The sequence below is a fragment of the Schistosoma mansoni genome, chromosome 1, assembly GCF_000237925.1.
Source record: "Schistosoma mansoni strain Puerto Rico chromosome 1, complete genome".
NCBI classification, from domain to species: Eukaryota; Metazoa; Platyhelminthes; class Trematoda; order Strigeidida; family Schistosomatidae; genus Schistosoma; species Schistosoma mansoni.
In genome coordinates this window covers 2,304,452-2,329,981 of record NC_031495.1, presented here as the reverse complement: position 1 = coordinate 2,329,981, position 25,530 = coordinate 2,304,452, and the positions used below count along the sequence as shown (strand labels likewise).

Genomic DNA, 25,530 nt, shown 5'->3' with positions numbered 1-25,530 from the left:
TTATTTATCGTATTCCTACTACTTTTCCTTATGGGGTTCGATCTCGTCTCCTACACATAGCAGAAGCTATAGGAATTCGATCCAACAACCCAAGTCTTTGTGTTCATAAGAAATTTGTAACACCCTTATCCCTCCCTTGGCCTTAATAAATAATTTTATTTTCCATACTCTTTCTTCGTTTATTTTTCTTCACCCCCCTATCAATTATTTACTTATAATTTTTCTAATATTCGCTTCCAATTATCTGAACACTTCTTATTACGTAATCTTATAATTTCTATGAATGTTATTTCAGTGTCTATATTTTTCTAATCATTGACCTATTTTCCTATTATGTAACATTGATTCAAGCCTTTTTATTATTCTTATCACAACTAGTACACCTGTCATTACACTATCAATTTGTACTTTTCACTTATTATTAATTTTGATTATGTAATCTATTCCACTGTTATCATTGACTCATAAACTGCCTTGATTGGTTTAATAATTTCGTATATGCATATAAATATTACTGTATATTAGAGTAAAGCCTGATGAGGATCTAATCGAAAACAATATTGTTCGCTTATATATGTTGTTCTAAATCACAATATGGGAATTTTTCAATAGGGATTATATTAATCTGTTGTTGGTAAGAGTTAAATAATGTTATTTATTTCATAAAACTAATAAATAAATACATAAATAGTAAAATTTTCCATTTTAAAAGAAACTTACAAAGATTCACAGACAAACGCGGGAGGCATTGGATAATTATCTACATATTTTGATCTGTCATTGTCTAGCTTTGTGTTAGAAGTGGATAAAGTATCCCAGTGTAAACGCTGTAACGTGCCTTTTCCACGGATAATGATCAAAACGCTAGCAGATTTCAATGGTGAAAACTGAACTATTTTATCCTTGTCCGATATCTGTAATGAAAAAGATAAATAAATATCCAGTTCGTCCCGTTCTAATTGAAAAATACAAAGTAGGACAGAGATTCTTGACTATATGTTTCACAGTAGAAAGTGGCAATACCGAGAATAAAACACATGATCAGTCTGAGTGCAATTAAACGTTTTTATTAAAATAATACAGAATGGAACCTATACATTTGACAAACTTGGATTGTGGCTAACAGTGGAATTTAAAACGAGTGTTTTATCTTATTTGAGGCTCAGCTTGATGTACCTGAATCCGTGTTGACATTCATACCGAATCAGTGTTGAAGTGACAGACAGCAAGCTGAAGTCTCTATATTACCATCAGCATGTACATGTGCATCAAGCCGATGAGTCCTAAATAGGACGAAATACGTATCTGAGGTTCATTTGCTAGTAGCGATCTAACTTTATTAAAACATGTAAATGAATGCCAGTATAAAGGCGATTTGCTCAAGATGGGTATATGCTAATATAGAGACTGGTCACTTGAAGTTTTGAATAAGAACGGAGAAATAAAAACCTTTACAAACAATTTATGATTATCAAGATGTAAAATTATTGTCCAAAATCAATAATTACACCAAGTGGTTAACAAACATGATATTGGGTAATTACAACTCGGTTACTAAGTACAGGGTTGCATGATCGTCTTTAACTCACATTATGTGAGGATTCACGATATCACCACGGGTATCGAAGCCGAAATAGGAGGGGGATTCATGCCAAACTACTGGTTAAAAACTATGTACTTTAGTCAATGAGCTACATGATATCGAGTACAGATCAGATACAAACTAATGTAAACACCTTACTTAAGTAGGGTTTTAGTCAACGCCTGGATATTTTCAGTGGTAAAATGTCTAACTGTAGTAATGTGGATGAAGTAGGTTGGAATATTGTGGAAGGAGAAACAGGTTCCCGTAAGATCTCAGACATTGCTGATAAATCCTGGTCAATAAGAAGTGTTGATTCGAGTCGAATTGATTTTCCCATAGATTGCATTTAAAAACCACCTAACATCAAATAGAGTATATTTCTTGTTGAAAACTATGAAGTTATAATTTACTGAAGATATTACAAAGAATAACTTTGCATTTCTTCAAAAGAGTAGTTCACTATAACAGGGTTTACTAGATAGTTTTATTAGATGGCAGATCACTGATTCTTAACATCAACTACATTTATAGAAAAGAAAATCCCAATCTCCCTATTTTGGGGGAAATTTTGTCCATTTTGGGTAAATTTCGGGGAAGCCGCAACAGAATTTCAGGGAAATGGCACAAAAACCCCATACTTCCTCCAAAATCTTATAACACTTGGGGAAAGACCCAAAAATTTCCCCAAAGTGGAGAGATCGGGATGAAGTAGTCAAGATGCTATAGATAGATCTTTTTTTAAAAGATCCGGAAAATCTATACCATACTGAAGGCCTTGGGCGTTTTTAAGTGGCTTGCAGATTGACAAATGCAAATGCAGCTTCCTTGAAATAACATATCATAAAAGAGTGGTAAAATTGCAAAGGATCCAAAATTTTAACACGAGTAATGAACCTATTGGGGTTGAATATAGGTGAATTAGTACCCAACAACTCTAAACTATAATTCCTAACCCAAATACTTCATTACACAAGAAAACCATCATTTAATCCGTCGAAGATATGAAATCTATTTAAGACCATGATATTCAGCAACAAGCTATCCGTAACGACGTTTCAACTTCGCGCTAATAATTAACATCCGATATTTCAAATTTGATTAGTCCCTCAATACCGTCAGTATAGTATAATTTGACCAAAAATTATAGGTCGAACAATAGACATTAGACTTGCTACCTACTGAGATTTTATCCACAGCAAAATCATCAACTGGAGGAGAAAATGTCACGATTTCAGACATAACTGATGTATCATCTTCAATTGGTTTCTTTTCTTGATCATCACTAGTATGCATATCTGAATTGATTGGTACAATTTTTTTCGTCTGACCAACAAACTTCAATGCTGATCCCCATCGAGGTTCATATTGAATAATTCGAAGCAGATGATCCACATCTTTGAATTTCGGTGTTAAACCGGCACGAATTACATTATCCGAAGAAGCCATACATTCCACGCAATCACCGGATAAATAAGCATGTGGTAAATTAGGCTTTATGATATAAAGAAATAACGATTAAGTTATTGTCAAAATTCAAAACTTCGATAGCATATAACTATTACTGAAAATATACATTAAAGCATATACATACATATCCATCCTGTATATAAGCAGAGTGAAGTCATAAAACTTATAACTTAAAAGAAGAAGGGTATATATATCATATTCCCTCTAAGATACTTCATATTTGTCCCGATACAATTGTACAGTCTCCATTTCACTTGGCTGAAAATTTCCAGGAAGTTAGGCTCTATGTGCTTTATCGTTCTACCTTTTTTCTCAAACTTTGAATGTTTTGGTATGATCTTGTACTCAAATAACCTTCTTAAAGTTACCTCACGAGAAGTTAGTTGACAGTGAACCAGATAAACATAAAAAAATTACACGCGTTCAATGATTTCACCTATACAAGAGATTGATGTTCATCATCCATCATGCATGCATGGAGTTCATACACTTCTCAAAAAAATGCTCCATCCATTTGGAAAAAGTTAGTTTATTCTCTATATCTAAATTATGGTGAGAAAATTTAGCGTATACTCCTCTTCGGCTATTTATCACAGTCTACTAGGTTCAGATACTTTGTAACAATGTGGTGTACAGTGAACACTATCATACTTAGTGTAGGTATCAATCCTACAATAATTTGACTTTCGTATTGTTGGAAGACGAAATCTCTAGTCCAACCCGAAATGAGTCCCGACAAACTTCGAAACTCGAAAATGAGAGGATTTTTTAAAATTTATAGTACAATACATTGACGGTCAAACTAATGCTCCAATGTAAAGTGTATCCTCATTAGACAAAGTGATAATATTTGCAAGAAATAGAAAAAAAAGACTAAAAAGTATTGGGAGATATACTTAAAGGTCCATTCAAGTCTGAAAAATACAAAAAAAACTACAGAAAGATTATCACTGTCTATTACAATTTACGATAATCATTCAAGTCAACACGTTTTACGATGATTAGGATCCGATAATAACCAAGGAGTCGTTACAAATCAATTGAATACAACTACTCTAGATTTGCTACTCATGTTTTTCATTTAGCACGTAATGAACGATAAAATAATCGTCGATAAGATAGGAAAAACTGATCAAGTCATTTAAAAAGATGCATTTAAATATGCAAACATATTAGACTTCAGGATGAATAGTCCAGATTGGACAAATGTAAAATAAGACAGATACTTTATGGTGTTATATATATATATATATATATATATATATATATATATATATATATATATATATATATATAGTAACTCATTTTGTAAGTCATGTTGTGGTGTGGTCTACTTATATCTATATAAATAATATATGGCGATGGTCAGACATAGAATGTATTTTGGCAGAAGACCGATAAGGAAAGAACTGAAATGAAGGGCAATTGGTAGAAAAATGCATGAACAATGGAATTAGAGAAGATGAACTGATATTTACAGAAGGAACAGTGAAGATTGAGACAATTGATTGTTATTTTGCAAATTAACTGTTTGCTGTATGGTTATCAGAATTTAGTGAGATAGTCTGTAATTTGTGTCTAAATACATTCGATTGTCCCCACCCGTGTTTTGTTCACCATAATGTAACATTTTTACTATCTATATTAATTAGTCAGTAATTGTATCAAATAAATTTAGGTGAGAATAACACGAATTTATTCTATTAAAGTTTGATAACATCCGGACAAATTGTATATATTGGTCAAAGATCAAAATAAAAAACCTCAAAATGAAGTATGTTAGAAGTTAGCGTGTGCATGTATCAGCATAATGTGGTAAAAATTACTATAATTTACGTATGTTGAACAAGATGTAACGGTTAAATAAAACATTAAATAAATATGGATTCCACTGCTAGCCACTATCCACTACCCACCCATTTTCTAACTACTAAGCTAATAAAAAAAGCACAAGCCTAATGTGTCACACAGAGAGATTTGTCTTGATAATTTTATCTCGCAGTGCTAGTGTGGCATGACAATTTGAACCGATGCACATATTTGCGTTTCACATCACTGAGTGAACTTGACAATCTATTCTACAGTTGAATTGATCATCTTGTTTAAAGCCACGTGTCCACTAACACGACTAACAGTTAACAGGTACATTTCTGATATTACCACCAACCACATGTATCAACTTATGATTCAGCAATTTACACATGCATTGTAAAAGGAAGTGGAATTGATCGACAAGATTGCCCTTCTCTATGACTCAGAAACATTTACACCAATTAATCACTAGTGGCCAAATTTCGACTTCATTGTTAGGATTCGATCAGCACAAAAGATAAGAGAACACGATAGTGGTTATTATTTGGAGGCCAATTCGTAAATTTGTGCGAACTGGTATCAGTCACAAATTAATTAGCAATCTTGGGTTGTCTTAGACTCAAAGACTTCTGCAAATGACCTGTCAAATTTTCAGAATTTAAACAAGTAGTGTAAATATAACACACCCGGATATGATCAGAAATGGTAAGTAGACTCATTTCTTGATCACTGCATTACTAATCTGGTAAAAATTACTATCTATCTGTACACCTAGAGGTAGTCCATATCAACTGCATATATACGAAAACTATGAATTACTCAATATTCATCACAAACCAATGAAAACCAAGGAGCATTAGATAAATGTTTCATTCTAGTTTGCAACTATTCAGAAGTCCTGTACGCTCACGAACTCACATTGGATAAAACTCAGGATCTTTATAATTAATGGAGAGTGCAATACTACTAGGTTAAAATCGAACAGCCCACATTTTCAGCCTTAATTAATTTGCTATAAACCGTGATCGACAGTATATGTAATTGGTAAGTTATTGTCCCACTTTAACGATTGAGCTTCCGACTAGAATTCTATTCTGAAGTCATCAGTAAGGGTTAATTTCAATAAGGATGTATGCAAATAAGAAATAATTATTAGTTCATTTTAAAATTATTTACTGGATCTTAAGTACAGTCGAAAGTGAGAAAAAAAAGTAAATATAATAAACTAAATTATAATTAATTATATATAATAAAAGTGTGATTGTGATTGATCCCTTTAGACAGGATAAATAAATAACAGATCAAAATAACGTAACATTAACACAAAGAAAGAAGATTAATTAAGAAGAAAATGTTGATAAACAATCCTAAAACGAAACAATATATTATTGAGAGAGAAATTTCAGTTTAATATTAAAGCCAAGTTAAATAATTGAGCACAGCTAGGTATTCAAATTTACTATTTCATATTAACAATAAATGATCACTTCAATTTCCCAAATGCCCTGGTACGGCCGAGAGTGGGGACAGTCAGCTCTCCCTCTCCAAATGCTCTCACATGGACACGTGAATATAACCGCTACCTTGGGAGTCCTACTCACTGCCTTCTCGTGGCATTACTGTTGTTTACGAAATTGAGAGGACGAAAAGTGAATGTCCGGCGCTTTAATCGGGTTATCGGTGAACACGTAAAGTCCACCTAGGGGAGTTGGAAAACCCTGATCCCGAACCAATGGTGCACATGGGCTCCAGGATCCTGAGGGAATAAATGGCGTATGAACCTATCGTTGGTCACAGACTGCCATGGGACTGCATCTCCTTACGATGCTCTACTGCCTTCTGGATTAGACCTTTAGGTCAAAGGCTCCGGGTGTGGCCCCCTAATAAAACCACCTGCTTCTGTTTGGGTGCCCGGGCAGTATCATAGCCCTCACACAATTAAATGAAATGACAATTTTTTGTGTGGCGCATATATATATGGTGTTTTCTTGTGCCAATATTTGTGTTCAAATAAATAATAAAATAAATAAACTCTTCATAATCTAATTTCAAAGACAGTAGTGCTTCATTTTCTGTTGATTTTTGTTGTTGTTGAGATTAACTGTTATTTGGTTATACATCACTTAACATGAAGGTGATCAATTACATATCTGCACTCATATATATTCAACATTATTTGGTTGTTACAAAATTAACAAGTAAAAAATAAAAAAAATAATTTTTACTCACTTCAAGAAAAATTGCTTCTCCTGGACTGAGTTTTAAATAATTAAAAAAGAACAAACTAAAACAGCCAACATCTCCAGGGTAATCTGTTGCTAAACGAATGAATACCTCTCCAAGAGTTTCTGTATCAAGAATATAATTTTTAAAAGGTGGGATAATTATCTTTTCACCATTAGTCAGACGTCTTTTCAAAGCTTCCACTAAATTACTGACCTGTAAAGAAATGAAAGGATATTTAACCAAGTTCAGATAAATGATTATATTTTAATCGTAAAATTGATAAAAACTGAGACGACAGTCAGAAATACCAAATACACCTTCATAATAGATCGCTTTATAAACTAGATTGATTTCTAAGAAAATCCCTCACAAATTTATGTCTATAGTGGTTTGGGATGAAAAATACAAACAAAATCACCTCACTCCATGAAAGCTTATGTATACATCAACTAATTTACTATTTCTGTGTAACAATCTACGTCTGTATTTGGCATTACTCACTAAGGAGTTCCACCATATAATGAGAATGCTTTGAAGATATATTTAATTATTTACCTACAACATGTGTATGTGTTATACCATTATCGGTCATGCTTCGAGGTGCACTGAGCTCCTTTATGGTATATTTGATATTCGAAATATCTTCTGCAGAACAAGCGGTACAAGATAAGCAGTATATTTTGTATGTTTGTTAAGATTTTGATATTCACCAATCTACAATGGTTGATATGACTCTAAAAACAACTAAGTGAATTTCTATGATAGGATTAGGTGTTGACACAGATTAGTCCTGGAAGTGACATCTTGGATTTGAGGGGAGAGCGATGGATTCCAAAACTTCTTGTATTGTCACGTAGTTTCCAGAACACAAAGTCGGTATTTTCACAAAATTTTTATACTTTACATAAATGAAACGATTTCTAGCTAATGCATCAATCCCCGAGAAGTCAGATTATGTGATAAAAGAAACCTTTAAGAGTATACCTATGACAAAGGTAAGTGAAACTGATAAGAAAGTTTTTAAAGAGCGACATTTTACAGGGATTTAGCCAACTTTACAGTCTAGTTAGCAAAATTTTGGTGAACCAGAAATATTAAAATAAGGAATTATTTTTCATTACATAAACCAGTAAGTATTTCTAATTTTTTTCCTACGCTGTTTAAAAAAACCTATCATTATCTATCTGGCAATCCATTTTTTACACTTAGAACTTAAATGAATGTAAACTATGTTATGCGCAATGGATTACATTATTATAGGATCCTACAGGTTGATAGTAGTGATTTCTTTTAGCAACTAATACTTTCATATATGTATTATTAGCAGCTTTATTAGAAAACGTGCATGTACAATATGGAAATTAGCTCTAACTCCTATTGTGGTTTAGTTCTGATCCACCAGAACGACTGATACTGGTGCATATTTAGGCTACACTGCAAGTGTGAGGGTTATTGGCGCCAACTGGGTGGTCAAACCGAAGCAGGTGGGGTGGAGCAGGTCTCGAAGCCGTGATATAGTGGGTGAAAGTTGAAGACCCCAACCATTGAACCATGCTCTCCTAAGTGTTCGAATATCACTATCTCTAAAACGCTTACTCTCAGTTGAACTACTACAATGGGATGTCATTTATAGTCCTTGAATTCTGACACATAAGTTAGATTGAATGATTGTTTGTTACACTTAAAAATGACTGACTGAGCACATCAAAACGAAAAATGATTTAAAGTATGTGATTATTTGGACTTTCAAAAAAACCTCAAAAAGTTTAACAACAGTAATTTTTGCATATGTTTTATCGTAAATGTCACTGACGAGGTGAAGGTATCAGATTTTTGACCATAAGTACTTGACTATTCTATAAAAAAAACATTGGTTTACATCTTGTACATGAATTCAATCTATTCCTTGTATATTTGGTTTGGATATTGAAAAAGTAAACTTGTTTGTTTTACAGAAGAAAATTTCATTTTTCCAAAAACCATAATAAATGCATACGGAATAAAAATGTCCATGATCATGCACTCTACGCTCTCTAGTGTGAATGTTGACTTGGGATTATGTGGAATTATCAGCGTGATTATTGAAAAAAACTGAACTTCTTTGGTAAAGCTAAGATTGATAGCATCCGATTTGAAGTGAGAAACCCATATATATTTAACAGTAGAAGACAACAGAACAAATATAGAACAACTGAAAATATTTCATCCATGCCACACGAGAAAAGAAAAGCTAAAAGAGGTCAACTTACAACACTGGAATCGGCATTCATTAAACGAGAATAGGCGGCTTTAACTGATGAGGAAGTAAGCGTTTTGTCTACTGTGAAAATATTTAACAAGCCATTTGTAAAATCTGGACCAATTATGGCATGAAGTTCTGGAATATCTATAGAAGACAAAATATAACAATCAGGATCAGAGAAATTACTGGAAAATTAAATCTAATCATCAGTTCAACTACGACTTCACTCCTTCAAATATCATTATCACAATTGATTGATTACTGGGTGGTGATCAGTGTCATGTGTGTCAAGTCCTTCTTGGTGCAGATTGAATGCTATCGACCAAGTTGCAATGTAGCCACTAATCTAGGTGACTCGACACTGCATGCACGATGTTGAGATAAGATGGTGGTTGGAGGTAGTCAACAGGAAACCCTAGACCCGGGTTTTGTGCTACTTGGCACTCGTCAGCAAGGTGCCTGTAATCTTGACGGAACTGGTGCTCCCTGACGGATAGCATTCGATCTGCACCAAGTAGGACTTCCAACACATGACATTGGTCACCACCCAGTGATCAATCAATTGTGGTTACATCTCAGTCCTACAGGAGGTTGGTTGCGGCCCAGATAGCTCAGTGGTAACGTCTTTGACTGTGAAGCTGGGTGACATGGGATCGAATCCATCAGGGAGCACCAGTTCCCTCAAGATTACAGGCACACCTTGCTGACGAGTGCCAAGTAGCACAGAACCTGGGTCTAGGGTTTCCTGTTGACTACCTCCGACCACCATCTTAAATCTCTTAACACATATTTCCGTCTCGACAGTCGAATAACATCTGCAGTCCTCATACAATAGCTATGATATAACATTAAATAGACTGAACTGAAGTTTATCAACCACTTCCAGTATATCAGTGATTTATCCTGCTTGATAAATGATTAAGTGTGATTAATTAAATGAGTGAAATAATATAGTAGATTTATGTTGTTTTCGCTACAGAATAAAAAAGTGAACCCAACTGGTGGAATAAATAAGTGAGCCTCTCATAGCGATTTCAACAAAAACTGTAGAAGCAGGGAATACTTAATAATTTTACTTAAAATTTCTTCAAGATACTATAACCACTACTAAGCATGAATTTGTATAGAGCTGCTTATTTACACAGTTGTATAGGTACAGAATTTATCACTTTGTGAACTTCATCAACGCATCGATCGACAAAGAACACGAATACACTATGGATTAAAGTTACCATAACAAATAGGATACATGTTTTGTACACTAAGGTTAGACTACGTTTCATGGATAGTCGGATTTCCTGCTGCCTTTAGTAATTTCCAAGTAACTGTCATGAAACCACAACAGAACATGTGTTTGCAGGTCTGAGTAAATTAGGTCGCCCTCTGCTGAAAAGTTTCATCATTGCATTTTTAGTGCATGACGACCTGTAAAACCCAACTGCAATTTGTCAAGCAGGTGCCTCAGGTATTATATACCAACAATAGGACCTTAGACGGTGACTCTAACAAGTAGCTCCAAATAGTTACAAAACGCCAGCATTATATTCCCCTGGGAGCTACCAGGAATGAGTAACAAAAACATTAAATAACATATATTTAGACAAACAGTCAGCATGAAAACGAGATTAAAGCCAATAATTTGGTAACGAGGAATATAATCTCAACCTGATCATACTACTTTTAATGCCTAAGACGTATTTGAAAGTGTTTTAAAATTATTCATGTAAGAGGAGATTCTACTTACGTTTCGCAAAGGCACCAATTTCTTCGGGGGGTCTGAAACCAACCATTGCCTCGAAAGGTGTTAAAGCGATAGCTATTTCCGGTTTGTGATTAGCATCTTTGTATAGGTCAGGTCTATTAGCATGTAACTTAGCAGCATACTCCTAAAACGAGAAAATAAAACTTTTGGAATAAATAAAACTAGCACTTCCCAAATACAAACCTGTTGGCTTTTTTCGAAAGGAAAACATCATAACAAGGTTTTCTTAGTAAGTCATAATGACTAAAATAGAAAACAACGGAAGAAAATGGTAGTGAGTGCTCGATAAATACAGAGACGAAGATCTCTAAAGGTATCACACAAACGATTAATTTGAAGGAGGTCACACAAAAGTATACTCTCAGTTTAAAACACTTTAGAATAATATACGAGAAAATCGCTTAGAAGGGAGAGATATTAAGATCGACGTGATTAAAATAGAAGAAAGGAAAATAACTGAATGGTTACAAAGTGACTGAGACATAAAGAAAGGTAGTTAATGAACTGGACTAAGTCACCTCCGTCAGTGAACGCCCGAAATTCCATCGACTAACTGACCTCCAACCAGACTTTATGCGTTATCTCAACATTAGTCTCTTGGTGGTTCAACTATATACAGTCATTGCCACGAGAAAGGTACAGGATATATGTCATCTATCCGTACTTAGTATCGTTGAAGTATCTTCTATATCACAAACCAGAAAACATCCCAACTTTTAATAATATCGACAACAGATGTTACATTTAGTGACACTTTTCATTCAAACAGAACAGAAATGAGATCCCAGGTGAGCTAGAGGTTCAAATAAATGAACGGGTAAGAACTGAATCGAAAAAGGACGGTTAAGTGATTTGGCACAGTATGAAAACCTGTTCATGATAAAATAATCAGCTCTCCTAGTTTATGAACACATTTCACCAAGATATATATCACTAATAATATCGGATTATTATTTTTTTTGAAACAAACAACTCTACGATTGCAATCATTACCACCGTCATGAGACCCAGACAATTTCGAGCCAAGTGTAGAAAATCAGCTACCCGAACACAAAGAATATTTAGAACATCCTACAAATCATGGATCATTTTCAGACTCTGAAACAGATTGAACACACCAGAGTTATTTTGCGAAGTGATATAGTTGCATAAAATGTTGCTACATAAGACTGGCATCTTTTAGTCTATCGCAATTTTATGGTTGTAGTCGTACAGATTATTTGACTTCAAGTTACAAACTCAAATCGGAATAGAAACCAGTGGCGACCTTACTATTGTTTCCGACTACATTTCCCATGAAACAAAACTTATTTAACAAAGATAACCACAGTTGCGTTGTGAACGAAACCGCCCTATTTGCAGGATAATAGTTCCATTTACTTGTTGGTTATGCCATCCCTACCCCATTAAATTACACTGTCATCCTCATTTGAGAACAATACATGTTTCCTTAAAATCACCAGGATAAGTATTTTATATGATAATTAAAATTTGATGGCATATCCGTTTGTGCTTTCCAGACTGTAACCGAAGAATTGAGGTTTAAAACTCGTAGGCCATGCATGTTGTCCAAAACCTTAAATACTTTAAGGAATCATCTTTCCGATATCTTTTTGATCTATATATTTGTTTTCTGTCAGTTCTGCACTAACAGTGGTAATTCTATCTTACAAAAACATAATCGAGTAAACCTGAAGTAAACACGCGGATGAGCTCGAGGTGTTTACCGTTTTGGCCAGTCAGAAGACGGCAAGGATAAATGAATGAGTAATGATTGGAATATGATTATAAAGTTCCTATATTACAGTTAATGTCGGTTCGTGATAAAAACTCAACAGAACACCTACCTTTAATAATATTTTGAGATTTGAGTAATAGCTTTTTTAGTTCTTTACTGATTAAGTTGTAAACTTGAGATTCAACCACAATTGTTTTACATGAAAATATCAATAAAGTCAAAAACAAATTAGGGATAAAATGAGCGACTACCTGATTTCAATACATAAATTAATGTGTACAAGCTTACCTTGTCTGGATGAGCCTGGATAGATAACGCCTTTCGCACAGAAAGAACTTTGAACAGAAAAGGTAAAGCCTTGCCAAATCTTTCACACACTGTGGAACCTAAACAGTGTGGATTTCTTGAAATATAAGCGTCAAGAGAAATTGAAGGACTATCCATCATGAAAGACGGTCCAGAAACATGAGTCCCCATCCATAGCTGTGATGATTTGAACTAGAACGACATCAATTACCTCTGCATATGGCTTCAAGTTATCTAGCTCTTGGGTTTGACTCAATAGCTTGTACACCTCACTGTTTACTCCAATTTTACCCCAATCATATACTTGAAAAGCACATTTTAAACGAAACATAGCTGGCTAATAACCCTATAAGTCACAAAACGGTTTTCAGTGACCTTGACTTGAAATCTCACACATTTACTATCCAATATCCATCAAATGGCTTTTAAATGATTCTGGACGGAACAGAAGAAGCTTTTGCTTAAATGGTTCGAATGATCGTGGACGGAGTAGAAGAAGCTTTCGCTTAACGGGCTTACGTGTGTAGTAGCAATGGATCACCATTACGTCGAAGCAAGAACCTAGATATATTAAAGATAATAAAAGAAAAAAGAATTTTGGCAAATCAAAATAATATGTTATCCTTGGTCCTTAAGAATAGGTCAAGTTCCCTCCCAAAGGACTCCTAGGAAGTCTCTTGGACTAGCTCAGTTGGCAGCGAATTCCAGCATTTGACAACCCTTGAGGAGTAGAAGTTTTGCCTACAGTCCGTTCTGCTATGTTGTGTCTCCAGTTTCTGGGTGTTCCCTCTTAGATTAGTAATGTGACTAAGCTTAAGAAGATGTTTAAGGGGTTGAACAAAAGTGTTAAGGATACTGTGAGTCGTAAGAAGGTCACCTCTAAGACGCCTGTACTCTAACGGGTAAAGGCCGAATGATTGGAGGCGCTCTCCATAAGGCTTGAATTTGAGTCCTCGAACTGATTTCGTGGCTCAACGTTGGACATGCTCCAGAGTTCCTTATCTTTTTGAAGAGAGGGAGGAAATAATATGTTTCCGTAATCTAAATGGGGCAAATAAAAGTTCTACCGTCAAATTGGCCCAAAATGCGCTTCAATGTTACCAGTGCAGGGTTCGCTTGAAATGCGTTTTCGTCACAGTTAGCGTACGATTTCAAGTCATAGGGCTGTAACAGTAATAAAAATCATTACATGCAACATTAATAATGTGTGTTTGTATTTCTCATTGCAGGACAACAAAGAGTGAATGCACTGGAAGAAGAAGAACAAGCCCTACGTCGTCTGAACCTGCAGAATAACGAGTAAAACTATTTTGTAATAACTTTCCCCTTTTGTATTAAAAACCGCGTATTTCAATTTCAAATATATCTGCTGCACCATCACACCGTGTTCTCACTTCAGACGCACTTGTCTGTCCTGACTGTTGTGTTGCTGTTTCAGGTCGCTCCTGCTCCCAAGTGAACGTCGAAATACAACGTGCTACAAGTGGTGATGGAGGTGTTCACTAAAAAACGCGATGAAAACCTGAACGAACCGCCGGTGATTCCAGTCAAGCCAACTACTGGCTCAGCTCCCCGTCAACCGCCACTCCTGGAAAACTCGTCAGACTATACAGTGTGGAAGTTCAAAGTTGCAGCATATCTTCGTAAAGTTCCAGCTTCGGAACAATTCGATTATCTGGTGTCCTACCTCAGTGACGAAGCTACCAAAAGAGCTATAGTTAACGGGTTTGCGGCGGACAATACTCTCGCTCAGAACTGGAAGATTCTCGATGATTGTTTTTCGACGCCGGTGGATCCCCAACAAGCAGCCATCCGATTTTTGTCACGACATCAAACACCCGGCGAGAATCCAATGGATTATTTTAATTCTTTGCAACAGATGGCTGTGCAAGCGTTTCCTTGTCTTGATGCCACTGGAAGAGATGAATTGATCAAGTCTCGGTTCGTGGAAGGGTTACTATCCAGTTCCTTAAAGGAACACTTCCTACTAAACCCTCCAACAGATATAAATTCCTTAAAAAGAGTTACATTCCGGTTCATGGCAGCCGAGCAGCTAAAAAGCCCACTTGACATGCACCAGCCAACTGCGATGGCAGTAATGCAGCCCACAAAAGCGAGTCGCCCACTGAACCCTCAACGCATATCTAACGTTACCCGGTCTTCCCACTGGAACAGCAGTCGAAGACAGTTCAATCCCACTGAGAAGAAGTGGAGACCAACGAATAGTTATCATGGTCGTCAATCCGAATGCCCGTACTGTCGAAGGTTTGGCAAAAACGCAAAGAAATGTGGTCATAATCGTTTTGGTAACACAAGTAAGCCGTACATTTTCCATTTATCTTCTTATGCTAACCATGTGCGTCCCATCACGATTAAGGCTAGAGTACAGGGTATCGATATCGAAGTTTTATTAGACACCGGAGCGTCAGTATCCCTAATTAAGAGCGAGTTTTTAGGAAGGCTTAATCGTAAAGTCCAACAGACGCGATACCCATCCACATTACTCACAGCTAGCGGAGACCCATTGAAAGTGAACTCTAAGGTATGGTTGGACCTAATGATAGATAGACATCCGTTCCGTCATGGGTTTTTAGTTTGTCCGACTTTGACTTGGGATATGATACTCGGAGTCGACTTCATGTTAGAACATAAAGCTTGTATATTTATGGACAGCTTGGAAGCTAAATTTGGAGAGACTAAAATACGCTTGCACCATACTAACACGCCATTTAAAGCTGTGTCATATGTGGGAATCTCAGACCTGGTGCGGCAAGTAAACGACAACCGAACACTAAAAGAGAAAGATCGACATGCAACGATTGCCGTGCTTCAACAGTTTAGTTCGGTATTCGAAGAGAGTATTTCCGGCAATCGCACGAGTACGGTGCAACACACCATTTGCACGGGGGACCACAGACCACTTAGGCAACCGCCTCGTAGAGTGCCAGTACACTATCAACCACAACTGGATACGATGATAAAGGATATGCTTGACAAGAATATTATAGTACCGTCATCATCCCCCTGGGCATCACCTATCGTCCTGGTTAAAAAGAAAGATTCCTCTCTGCGTCTCTGCATAGACTATCGACGCCTTAACGCTATAACTAAGCGTGACTCTTTTCCTCTTCCGAGAATCGATGCTATATTAGACGCTTTGAGTGGCGCATGTTGGTTTTCAACGCTAGACCTAGCATCAGGGTACTGGCAAGTGGAAGTCAGACCACAAGATAGAAAGAAAACCGCATTTGTAGTGCCAAATGGTTTATACGAATTCCAAGTAATGCCTTTCGGTCTAACGAATGCCCCAGCTACCTTCCAAAGATTAATGCAAACAGTTTTACAAGATATAGTACCTCATAAATGTTTGATTTATCTCGATGACATTATTGTGTATGGTAGCACACCTGAGCAACATAATGCTAATCTGAAAGCAGTTCTCCATCGCCTTCAACAACACAACCTAAAAGTAAAACCGTCCAAATGTCGTCTGCTGCAGAAAGAAGTAGTTTTCTTAGGACATCGTATCACTGCAGATGGAGTAGGCACCGATAAAGAAAAGACACGTGTCATTGTTAATTGGCCACAGCCCAAATCACCTGAAGACGTTCGTAGCTTTCTTGGCCTAGCTTCTTACTACAGACGCTTTGTCCGTGACTTTGCATCATTAGCAGCACCCTTACACCGTTTGACGCACAAAGGACGAAAATTTTTATGGACTACAGAGTGTCAACAGGCGTTCGATGCTTTGAAGACACGACTAAGCTCTCCACCTATATTAGCCGTTCCGGATACCTCAGCAAACGGGGGAGAATTTATACTTGATACGGATGCCAGTTCCTCCGCTATTGGAGCAGTTCTATCACAAGTGGCCCCAGATGGGCAAGAAAGAGTCATTGCGTACGCTAGCCGTCGACTGGATAAGAGCGAAACAAGATATTCGACAACGCGTCGAGAGATGTTAGCATTAGTAAAATTCTTACAACATTTCCGCCATTATTTACTAGGTAAACCTTTCCGTGTACGCACAGACCACCGTGCATTACAATGGCTCCGCTCCTTCCGCGAACCAGAAGGCCAAGTGGCACGCTGGCAAGAGCGACTACAGGAGTTTGATTTTACTTGCGAATACCGACCAGGCAGCCGTCACACAAACGCCGACTCTCTGTCCCGTATACCCTATGCTCCTAGTACCATTAGTGCTGTCCTTAGCACAGCCCCAGAGATCGACTGGCCGTCTCTTCAAGCATCAGACCCTGACCTGCAGTTCATTTACCTACGACAACTACACGGAAACGATAAACCTTCTACGGCAGAGTTAAAGGATCATTCCCCAGCGACGCGCCGTCTTTGTACCAAGTGGAGTAGCCTGAGATTGTATGGGAACACACTATTTATAGTCAGCGAGTCAAAACAACCACTGTTGATAGTACCACGTGTGCAAGTTCAGAATATTATGGAGCAGGTGCATCGAGAACTCGGGCACTCGGGGAAACGAAAAACTGAACATGCGATCTGCCAGAGGTTTTGGTGGCCATCCATCCATGAAGACGTGACTGAATTCTGCAAAAATTGTAGCACGTGCCATGCCATCAAGTCACCTCAGCAAAGACCCCGTGCACCGTTAGTCCCAATGACGACAGAAGGTCCACATCAACGAGTCGGTATCGGTATCATGGGGCCCCTTACGACATCAAAGAACGGAAACCGTTATATACTGGTGATGGTGGACTATTTTAGCAAATGGTGTGGAGCCGTCCCTATACCTCAACAAGATGCCCTCACGGTCGCTCGAGCTTTCATTGATCATTGGGTCTCCCGTTATGGCGCTCCATTCTCACTCCATTCCGATCAAGGTACAGCTTTTGAAAGCCATCTCGTCGCTCAGGTATGCCGATTATTGGGTATCCGCAAAACACATACCACTGCATACCACCCTGAAGGTAACGGTTTAGTAGAAAGAACAAACCGAACCATTAAAACCCTCCTACAGTCGTTTATCAATAATTTGTCGACGGAATGCTGGGATGATGCAATACCCCAATGCTTGTTAGCTTACCGCGCATCAGTTCACGGTTCCACGGGATTTTCACCTGCGACTTTACTCTTTGGACATGAATTACGCCTGCCTGTAGAGATCCAAATGCCGTTGTTGCCTTTCGAAGCTCAAGACTATGTACCATACGTCCGTAACCTTCGTAGCCGCCTAGCCGACGCATACCGTCTAGTTAAAGCTAATCTACAAAATGCCAGCAAACACCAAAAGAATGTGTACGATCGACATGCGAACGGGCCCGTATATAAACCTGGAGATCGTGTGTGGCTACATCGCCCTATGGCCCCACCAGGAACATGCGGCAAGTTTCACCAACCTTGGAAAGGGCCTTACGAAATCGTATTTATTCGGTCCCCTACAACATTCGTCCTACGCAACCTCCAGCGACCTCAAGACGACGTTCTAACGGCACACTACAACCAACTGAAGCCGGATAAAACAACGGTGCACTTAGATGCCCCGTTTGTCAATCCCCCGACGGCTACCAGCCATTACGAGGTGCCACCAGAAGGGGGAATAGCATATCCATGCCCGCAACCAGGCACTGAGGACAGTGCCTCATGGAGAGAGGGGGTAGTGTAACAGTAATAAAAATCATTACATGCAACATTAATAATGTGTGTTTGTATTTCTCATTGCAGGACAACAAAGAGTGAATGCACTGGAAGAAGAAGAACAAGCCCTACGTCGTCTGAACCTGCAGAATAACGAGTAAAACTATTTTGTAATAACTTTCCCCTTTTGTATTAAAAACCGCGTATTTCAATTTCAAATATATCTGCTGCACCATCACACCGTGTTCTCACTTCAGACGCACTTGTCTGTCCTGACTGTTGTGTTGCTGTTTCAGGTCGCTCCTGCTCCCAAGTGAACGTCGAAATACAGCGTGCTACAGGGCACCAACACTCCTAATTTTTTTTTTCGACTTGAGAAACTTCTAGAGAGAAGTTTCCCAAGTTGTAACTATAGTCTGCAACATGTCACAGATGGGCTACTTTGCACTTTGAAGTGTTGAAGGTAAGTACGTTGTCATCTGATTAACGTGCTTTCGTATCAAGTAGCGGCAGATCACCGATGTCAATAGGTAGGAACCTAGGCATATTGAACGACAGAAGAAAATGTTTTGGTAAATTATGCTGTGATGCTGAGTCCTTGAGAATATGTCAAATTTTCTTTTAAAGAACTACTAGGAAGACGCTTGGACTACCGCAGCCGTCGGTTGGAAGATATATTTGATTAAGGTAACATGGTGGTTTGAGGTGGTCAACGGGAAACCCTGGACCCGGGTTTCGTGCTACTTGGCATTCATCAGCAAGGTGTACCTGTAATCTTGAGGGAACTGACGCTCCCTGGAGGATTCGATCCCATGTCACTCAGCTTCACAGTCAGAGACGTTTCCTGTTGACCACCTGCAACCACCATGTTACCTTAATATATATAGTGCACGCAGTGTCAAGCCACCTAGACTGGTGGCCATATTGCAACTTGATCGATAGCATTCGATCAGCACCAAGGACTTGACACGCATGAGATTGATCACCACCCAGTGATCAATCAATTGTGATATATTTGATGGGTTATCAATATATCGAGAAATGACTGATCTAATCTGGCTAACGATCGTAAGAGATGTTCCACACTCCGTTCTGTAACGTGATGTGGTACGGATGCATGACCGAGCGCCTTCAACTAAACGAGTCCACCAAAACTAATATGGTCAGTATCCGATGTTGAACACTTACCGAGTTATTGATTTTGGGGATTTATTTTCCGCAACAATGAGGATACGTAGAAGTGTTTAATAAGTCACAAATCTGTAGGCCGCCTCTGGGACATCTATACTCCTGTGGGTAAAGGTTCAGTGATTTTTGCCGCTCTTTGTAAGGCTTGAATTTGAGTCGTCGAACTGATTACGTAGCTCACCCTTGGACATGTCTCAATGTTTCCCGGTCCTTTTGGAGTGAGGAGAGAAACACTATATTTCCACAGATTGGATGGAATAAAGCTGTTGAAGATTAAGTGAGAAGTTTTACTGTCGAACTGGCTCTAACCGCACTTTAACTTCACCAGTGCAAGTTTTGCTCGAAAAGTATTTTTGTCGCAGTTAATGTAAGGCATCGGATTATGGGATACAAGCACTCCTAGATCTTTTGCGATATAAGATACCTCTATAGGAGAAATACTTAAGTTATGTGCGTGGTCTGCAACATGTCTCAGATGGACTACTTTACACTTCAGAGTATCGAAGTGTTGTTCTCACAAATTTGAATCCAAGTCAGATCCTCCTGAATCGTCGGCCTATCATCTTGATTGCAAACGTCTCTCTCTACACACAACTGCTTTCATTCTGTTCATTTCCCGATGACCAATGTGAAACTGTCTAAGCACAAAAAACTGAAGAGATTTAGGGATAGCAATACGATCGCCATACATTTGACAATTACCACAAATCGATATACACTCACGTCTCAGGAAAAATTGATGAAACACTCGATCAGCCTTGTACTCTTTTCAACCCCTTAAAACAGCTCCTTTCATTCTTTTGAGTAGTGGATTACTAGTCGTGGCTTCTTTAACCGCTTCCGTTGTTACTGGTAGGATTCTGATAGCATCACAGAACACTCTCTTTATTTCCGGTTCCAGTGAAATAGAAGCAACCACGATATCTTCCTCTAACTTGTAGTTATGTGGTATTTTTTTGAAGTCTGCATCTTATTTCCTTTGCGGAATTTATGCCGACGGTCAGAAACCTTTGGCCTACTTTTACAACGTACTTGAGCATGACCATATTTACCACATTGAAAACATACTCGTTTTTTAAAGTAACAGACATTTGCAGGATGAGACTTACCACATTTTCAACAAGACGTTTTGGTTTTGATTTGATTTGGCATTCGCTGGGAGCACGATTCTTTATTCCCATAAAGATTTACGTAAACCTTGAATTCCCACGTATTCACTGTTCCTTTCTACGAGATTCGTGTCACACTTCAAATTAACCATTCTCTGATATTCTTCAGATACTGATTACAGACTGATATTAGAAGCCTGTTCGATTCTCGCTAAAATCCGTGTTCTAATATCTGCATCTACTGAAGATTGTAATCCACAGACAAAAATAAGGCACTTGAACTGGTCTGAGGACATTTTTTGTAAACAGAACCGCTCACATTCCCGGTTCACGATGCTTGAGTACGTCACATAGTCGTCCTGTGCTTTCTTTGTAATATAAATTGCCCAAATATTACGTATTGCGATAGGACTACACGAAATTCTACCGATTGACCAAATTCAGATATCCTAGTTCGACCCCAATACTGTTCCCCAACTCCAATAAATCAGAACACAGCCGTTAAATGAGAATTGTTTATGAGGTCAGCAGCAGAACAAAAAACTGGTTTACAGACAAGGCATATTTATACAGTTAAAATGACTATTAACAGTAACCAATGGAAAGAAAGGACACGTAAAGGTTATAATTAGGACAACTCAAAATTGAGCAATAGGAAAACGACACGTGAAAGTCATAGTTAGGACAACTGTAAATAATGATCAATAGAAAATAACATGCGAGATATGTGAAGAGTCTGAAAACATACGACTTTACTTTCGAGATAATTTTGGGATATTTCTGTGAATATCCTAACACTTTGCAAGTTGAAGACACTCGTATCTAGTGTGAAAAATTGATGACCGTTCTCCGAATATACGTGTCGGGCACTCAACTGTTTATTTTAAGGTTATGTCAGTTGGCTTCTTTGGGAGGATAAAATTACAAAATTTTTCATGTTCGGACACTCCGAGCTTTCTTAATAATAATCTTAGTTTTGAACTTCTGTCCGACTCTTTACAGTCGTTATTAAACAAATCCTCATGACGTCTAGACCACGCCTCAAAAGTAACTCCACTTTCTGGATCAAATCTAAATTCAGTTATAGAATTTGCAATAGAATCCGGAGTCATAGTGGAATTAGACACATTTGTTCTTGAGGATATTGACATATTTTTGACTTAAAATTCGATAAGAGAATTTTGATATTGCAATAACCTTTTCAAATCATCCATTTCGTTGTTAGAAAATTCACTTTCACTGAATATATAAGCGTAGATCCGTTTTGACCACCGTCGCCAATTGTTATAAACGGTAGGATACTTGTTATAACGATAGGTTTCTTGTTATAACAATCCTTTCACTTTTTACACATATGCGGAACGTCAATTTACCTTAGACGAATATCTACACTAGATTCCTACCAAGTGTCTATTCTACAGGACTTCGACACAACTCAGATCAAGAACACGAGATTAGCCCGACTAGAATGTCAATATTTTTCCACACTAAAATCAGACACAATCCAACAACAAGGAACAGGCAATCAATAACAGTCAGGATAGAGGAATATATAACACATATAACACCTGTCACAATATCCACACTGTTTTGGGGCATTCCTAGTTAATACAATGATTCAAATACTTCCAAATATCATATCGACTTCGTGACGGTGCCTCTGACGGAACAGTTCAATATACATTCAAATTCTGGAGCTTTCAAAGACTAAATGGAAAGGTTTAAAATCTCAAACATGACCTGGAAAGATGTGCAGGATGATAAAATTGTGGCTTATTTCCTCGTATTCATCGGAAAGAATGTCCACAGCTTATTAAAACTTTAATAATCCTAGATTAGCCCTGTGGGGGATAGTTAAAGTAGACTTATTTTGTAATTAGTTTTTGTTACTATCTGCATTTTTCATCAATTGATACAACTTGTACAATTACCACTGTTGCCTGTAAAATTGTCGTCAAAAAGACATGACCTTTGACTTCTCACTCCGGTTTTGTGAACACAGATAACGTGACACTTTGACTTTTGGACAGATCAATCGATTCATCGTCAGACCACAATTTGACCTTGTCACTTATTAGCTTATTAACTTTGACCATTTTTACATCATCGTATGTGAGTTGATTGTATATCCTATTTATTATATATCTGTAACTTACTTCTAGTCTGACTGTAAATATTGAGTAACACCTGATTAGATTGGGTTGGCTCATATGTTTTCTAAGATCCGCTTCGCTCTCCACTGTTCGTTTTGTTGCTCTGGATGTCTGTTCAAATCAATGAGTGCATGAAATATACAAATTCAAAACCTATTTTCGCATTTGACTTTAATTCTGTTATTTACCAAAGCAATTTAAGTCAATGATTATATACAAGGATTGGTGATGTGTATATTTCGATGACAATCAGCACATAATCCAACTGGAGTCAGATACAGGGCCACTTAAGCCTATTTCACTTCCATACGCAACTAACAAAGAGCCACTGTGGGGCGTGCTACTGATGTCCACAGATATAAGTAGTATGCATCACCAGTCAATAGTGGAATGCCTGGCGGCAGAAGGTTAAGAAAATCGATTAGGAGAGGGCTAGAACAGAGAGTGTTTGGTATGGAAACGAAGGAACAACAAAGTCTGAGAAAATCGATGGGTATTTTGCAGATGAATTATTACTGTATAGTTCTCAAATTTCGCCAAGATATTTTGTAATGTGTTGAAATGTGTCAGGTTGTCCCCGTCGTTGTTCTCGTTCACTACACTACTATTAAATCATGTGTTGTGTACTAGTTTCAAATGTCGTGAAATAGCAACATTTGATAAAATGATCCATCAGAATTTATCCTAAAATTACAAAAACAAGTTGCGAAATTCAATTTTGGTGATCAATATCACGTGAAGCTGCGGAATCGATTGATTGAACGGATTAACATACCTAACCTGGAAAGAGAAGTCGTGCAAATGCCAAAGTGTTCTTTTGAAGATGTTAGAACTGCGTGTATTAATCATGAGGCAGTGCATGAACATAACTTCTAGGACATCAAAATCTTCACTACATACTTGGTTATCTCAGTCCAATGCTTACTCGAGGGCATGCAGACATTTCACCGAGGAATTGCAGAGCAGGTAACGAAGGTGAGCACAAGTTTGGTAAATATTTGTCCTGTGGTAAGTTTCGCGCACGTAAGTCACCTGTATTTCGCAATGGTAAGTGCTATAAATGTGGTCACCTCGGACAAATCCAATCTGTTCGTAAAACTACTGTACATTTCGCCTCAGGAAATACTAAACTTTTTCATTCAGATCCTATTAATTCCGATGATTCTAATGACCATATATTATGCTTATTTGCAACTTCCAATAATTTACTTCATATTCAAAAATGATTATATCTGTCTAGTGGCACTATTCATCATTTTACTGTTGACACTGGTAGTATTAAGTCCAATCGAGAAGTTAAAATCCCCAAATCCTGACGCTATATTTATGCTTACTAAAGTTTCCGTTTCGAGTATCACTGGTCAAAACTTTCTATTCTTGGATGTTGTAATCAGAAATGACAAATCTTCGATTATAAATTGTGAATTTCTCATCACCAAGCGTGGACCATCTATATCAGATCTAGAAAACTTAAGGATGCTTCAGGGTCAGCTTTCCCTACTGACCAATGAAGATGGTTTTAGTGATGTGTTTGATAACTTTTTAACTGCAGAATCAAAGTTTGGAAAATTACGTGTCGCTCTAAAGCCCCCTCATTCTCATGTACATGCAAAACATCCTGAAACACGAGGGGAAAATTTCAATTCTACTACTTCTGCAAAGTTAAAAGACTCGAAGAGGAGAGTATATAAAGTTCCTCAGTGCAAAGTAACTAGATCGTAGGAAAAGAAACAATGATGAAATTGCCTAAACAAAATAAAATCTTGGTAAACGAACTCCTTTTCCAAGATCTATGAAAGTTCTGCTAAAACAGGCCAATAAATTTGTGATTCATATGCAAACCAGTCACAGCAACGGAATACGTTACAAGGAATAAGGTGAGTCTGTTCTAATTTCGGCTGTTAATTCTAATATTGATGAGTACATCCTAAATTATACTGAATCTATATCCAATACACAGAAGACATAATTTGTGGCATCAACATGAGCGAGAATGGAATTACGAGAGGAAATGAATTCGAAACAGACGAAATAAGTTGATGAAAAGTCAATGAGGGTACAACCGGAATTGCAGAATGAAGACACAGTATGAAGGATAAATAAGCTGTGCGTGTGTCAGTTTCGGGCCTGATAGAGACCATCATCATTGGAAGTTTTGTTAACACAACTGATGGGCCAGGGACAACAGAGTCTATGAGCCACCAACAGAATGAGCACGAGATTTGCAGAATGAACTTCGTGTCGCGGACCTTTCATATTCCCTCTCCGTGATCAACAGGGTAAAGCAAAGTTGTATTGACATATAAAATAAACAAATAAACGAACATACAAG

The 25,530-nt window shown here is 37.6% G+C and overlaps 1 protein-coding gene across 1 annotated transcript in view; it reads right to left on the bottom strand.

Annotated features, from left to right (window-relative positions):
- The window catches only part of Smp_089590 (putative mannose-6-phosphate isomerase), a 15,379-nt gene extending 1,868 nt beyond the window's left edge, over positions 1-13,511 (bottom strand). The window contains exons 1-7 of the mRNA XM_018792968.1: positions 13,350-13,511; positions 13,121-13,315; positions 11,077-11,218; positions 9,340-9,476; positions 7,094-7,303; positions 2,765-3,076; positions 721-914 (exon numbers count right to left, since the gene is read on the bottom strand). Coding sequence (XP_018647527.1) covers positions 721-914; positions 2,765-3,076; positions 7,094-7,303; positions 9,340-9,476; positions 11,077-11,218; positions 13,121-13,315; positions 13,350-13,469 — 1,310 coding nt within the window. The 5' untranslated portion in view covers positions 13,470-13,511. The remainder of the gene's footprint in view (positions 1-720; positions 915-2,764; positions 3,077-7,093; positions 7,304-9,339; positions 9,477-11,076; positions 11,219-13,120; positions 13,316-13,349) is intronic.
- Positions 13,512-25,530: the final 12,019 nt, after the last annotated feature.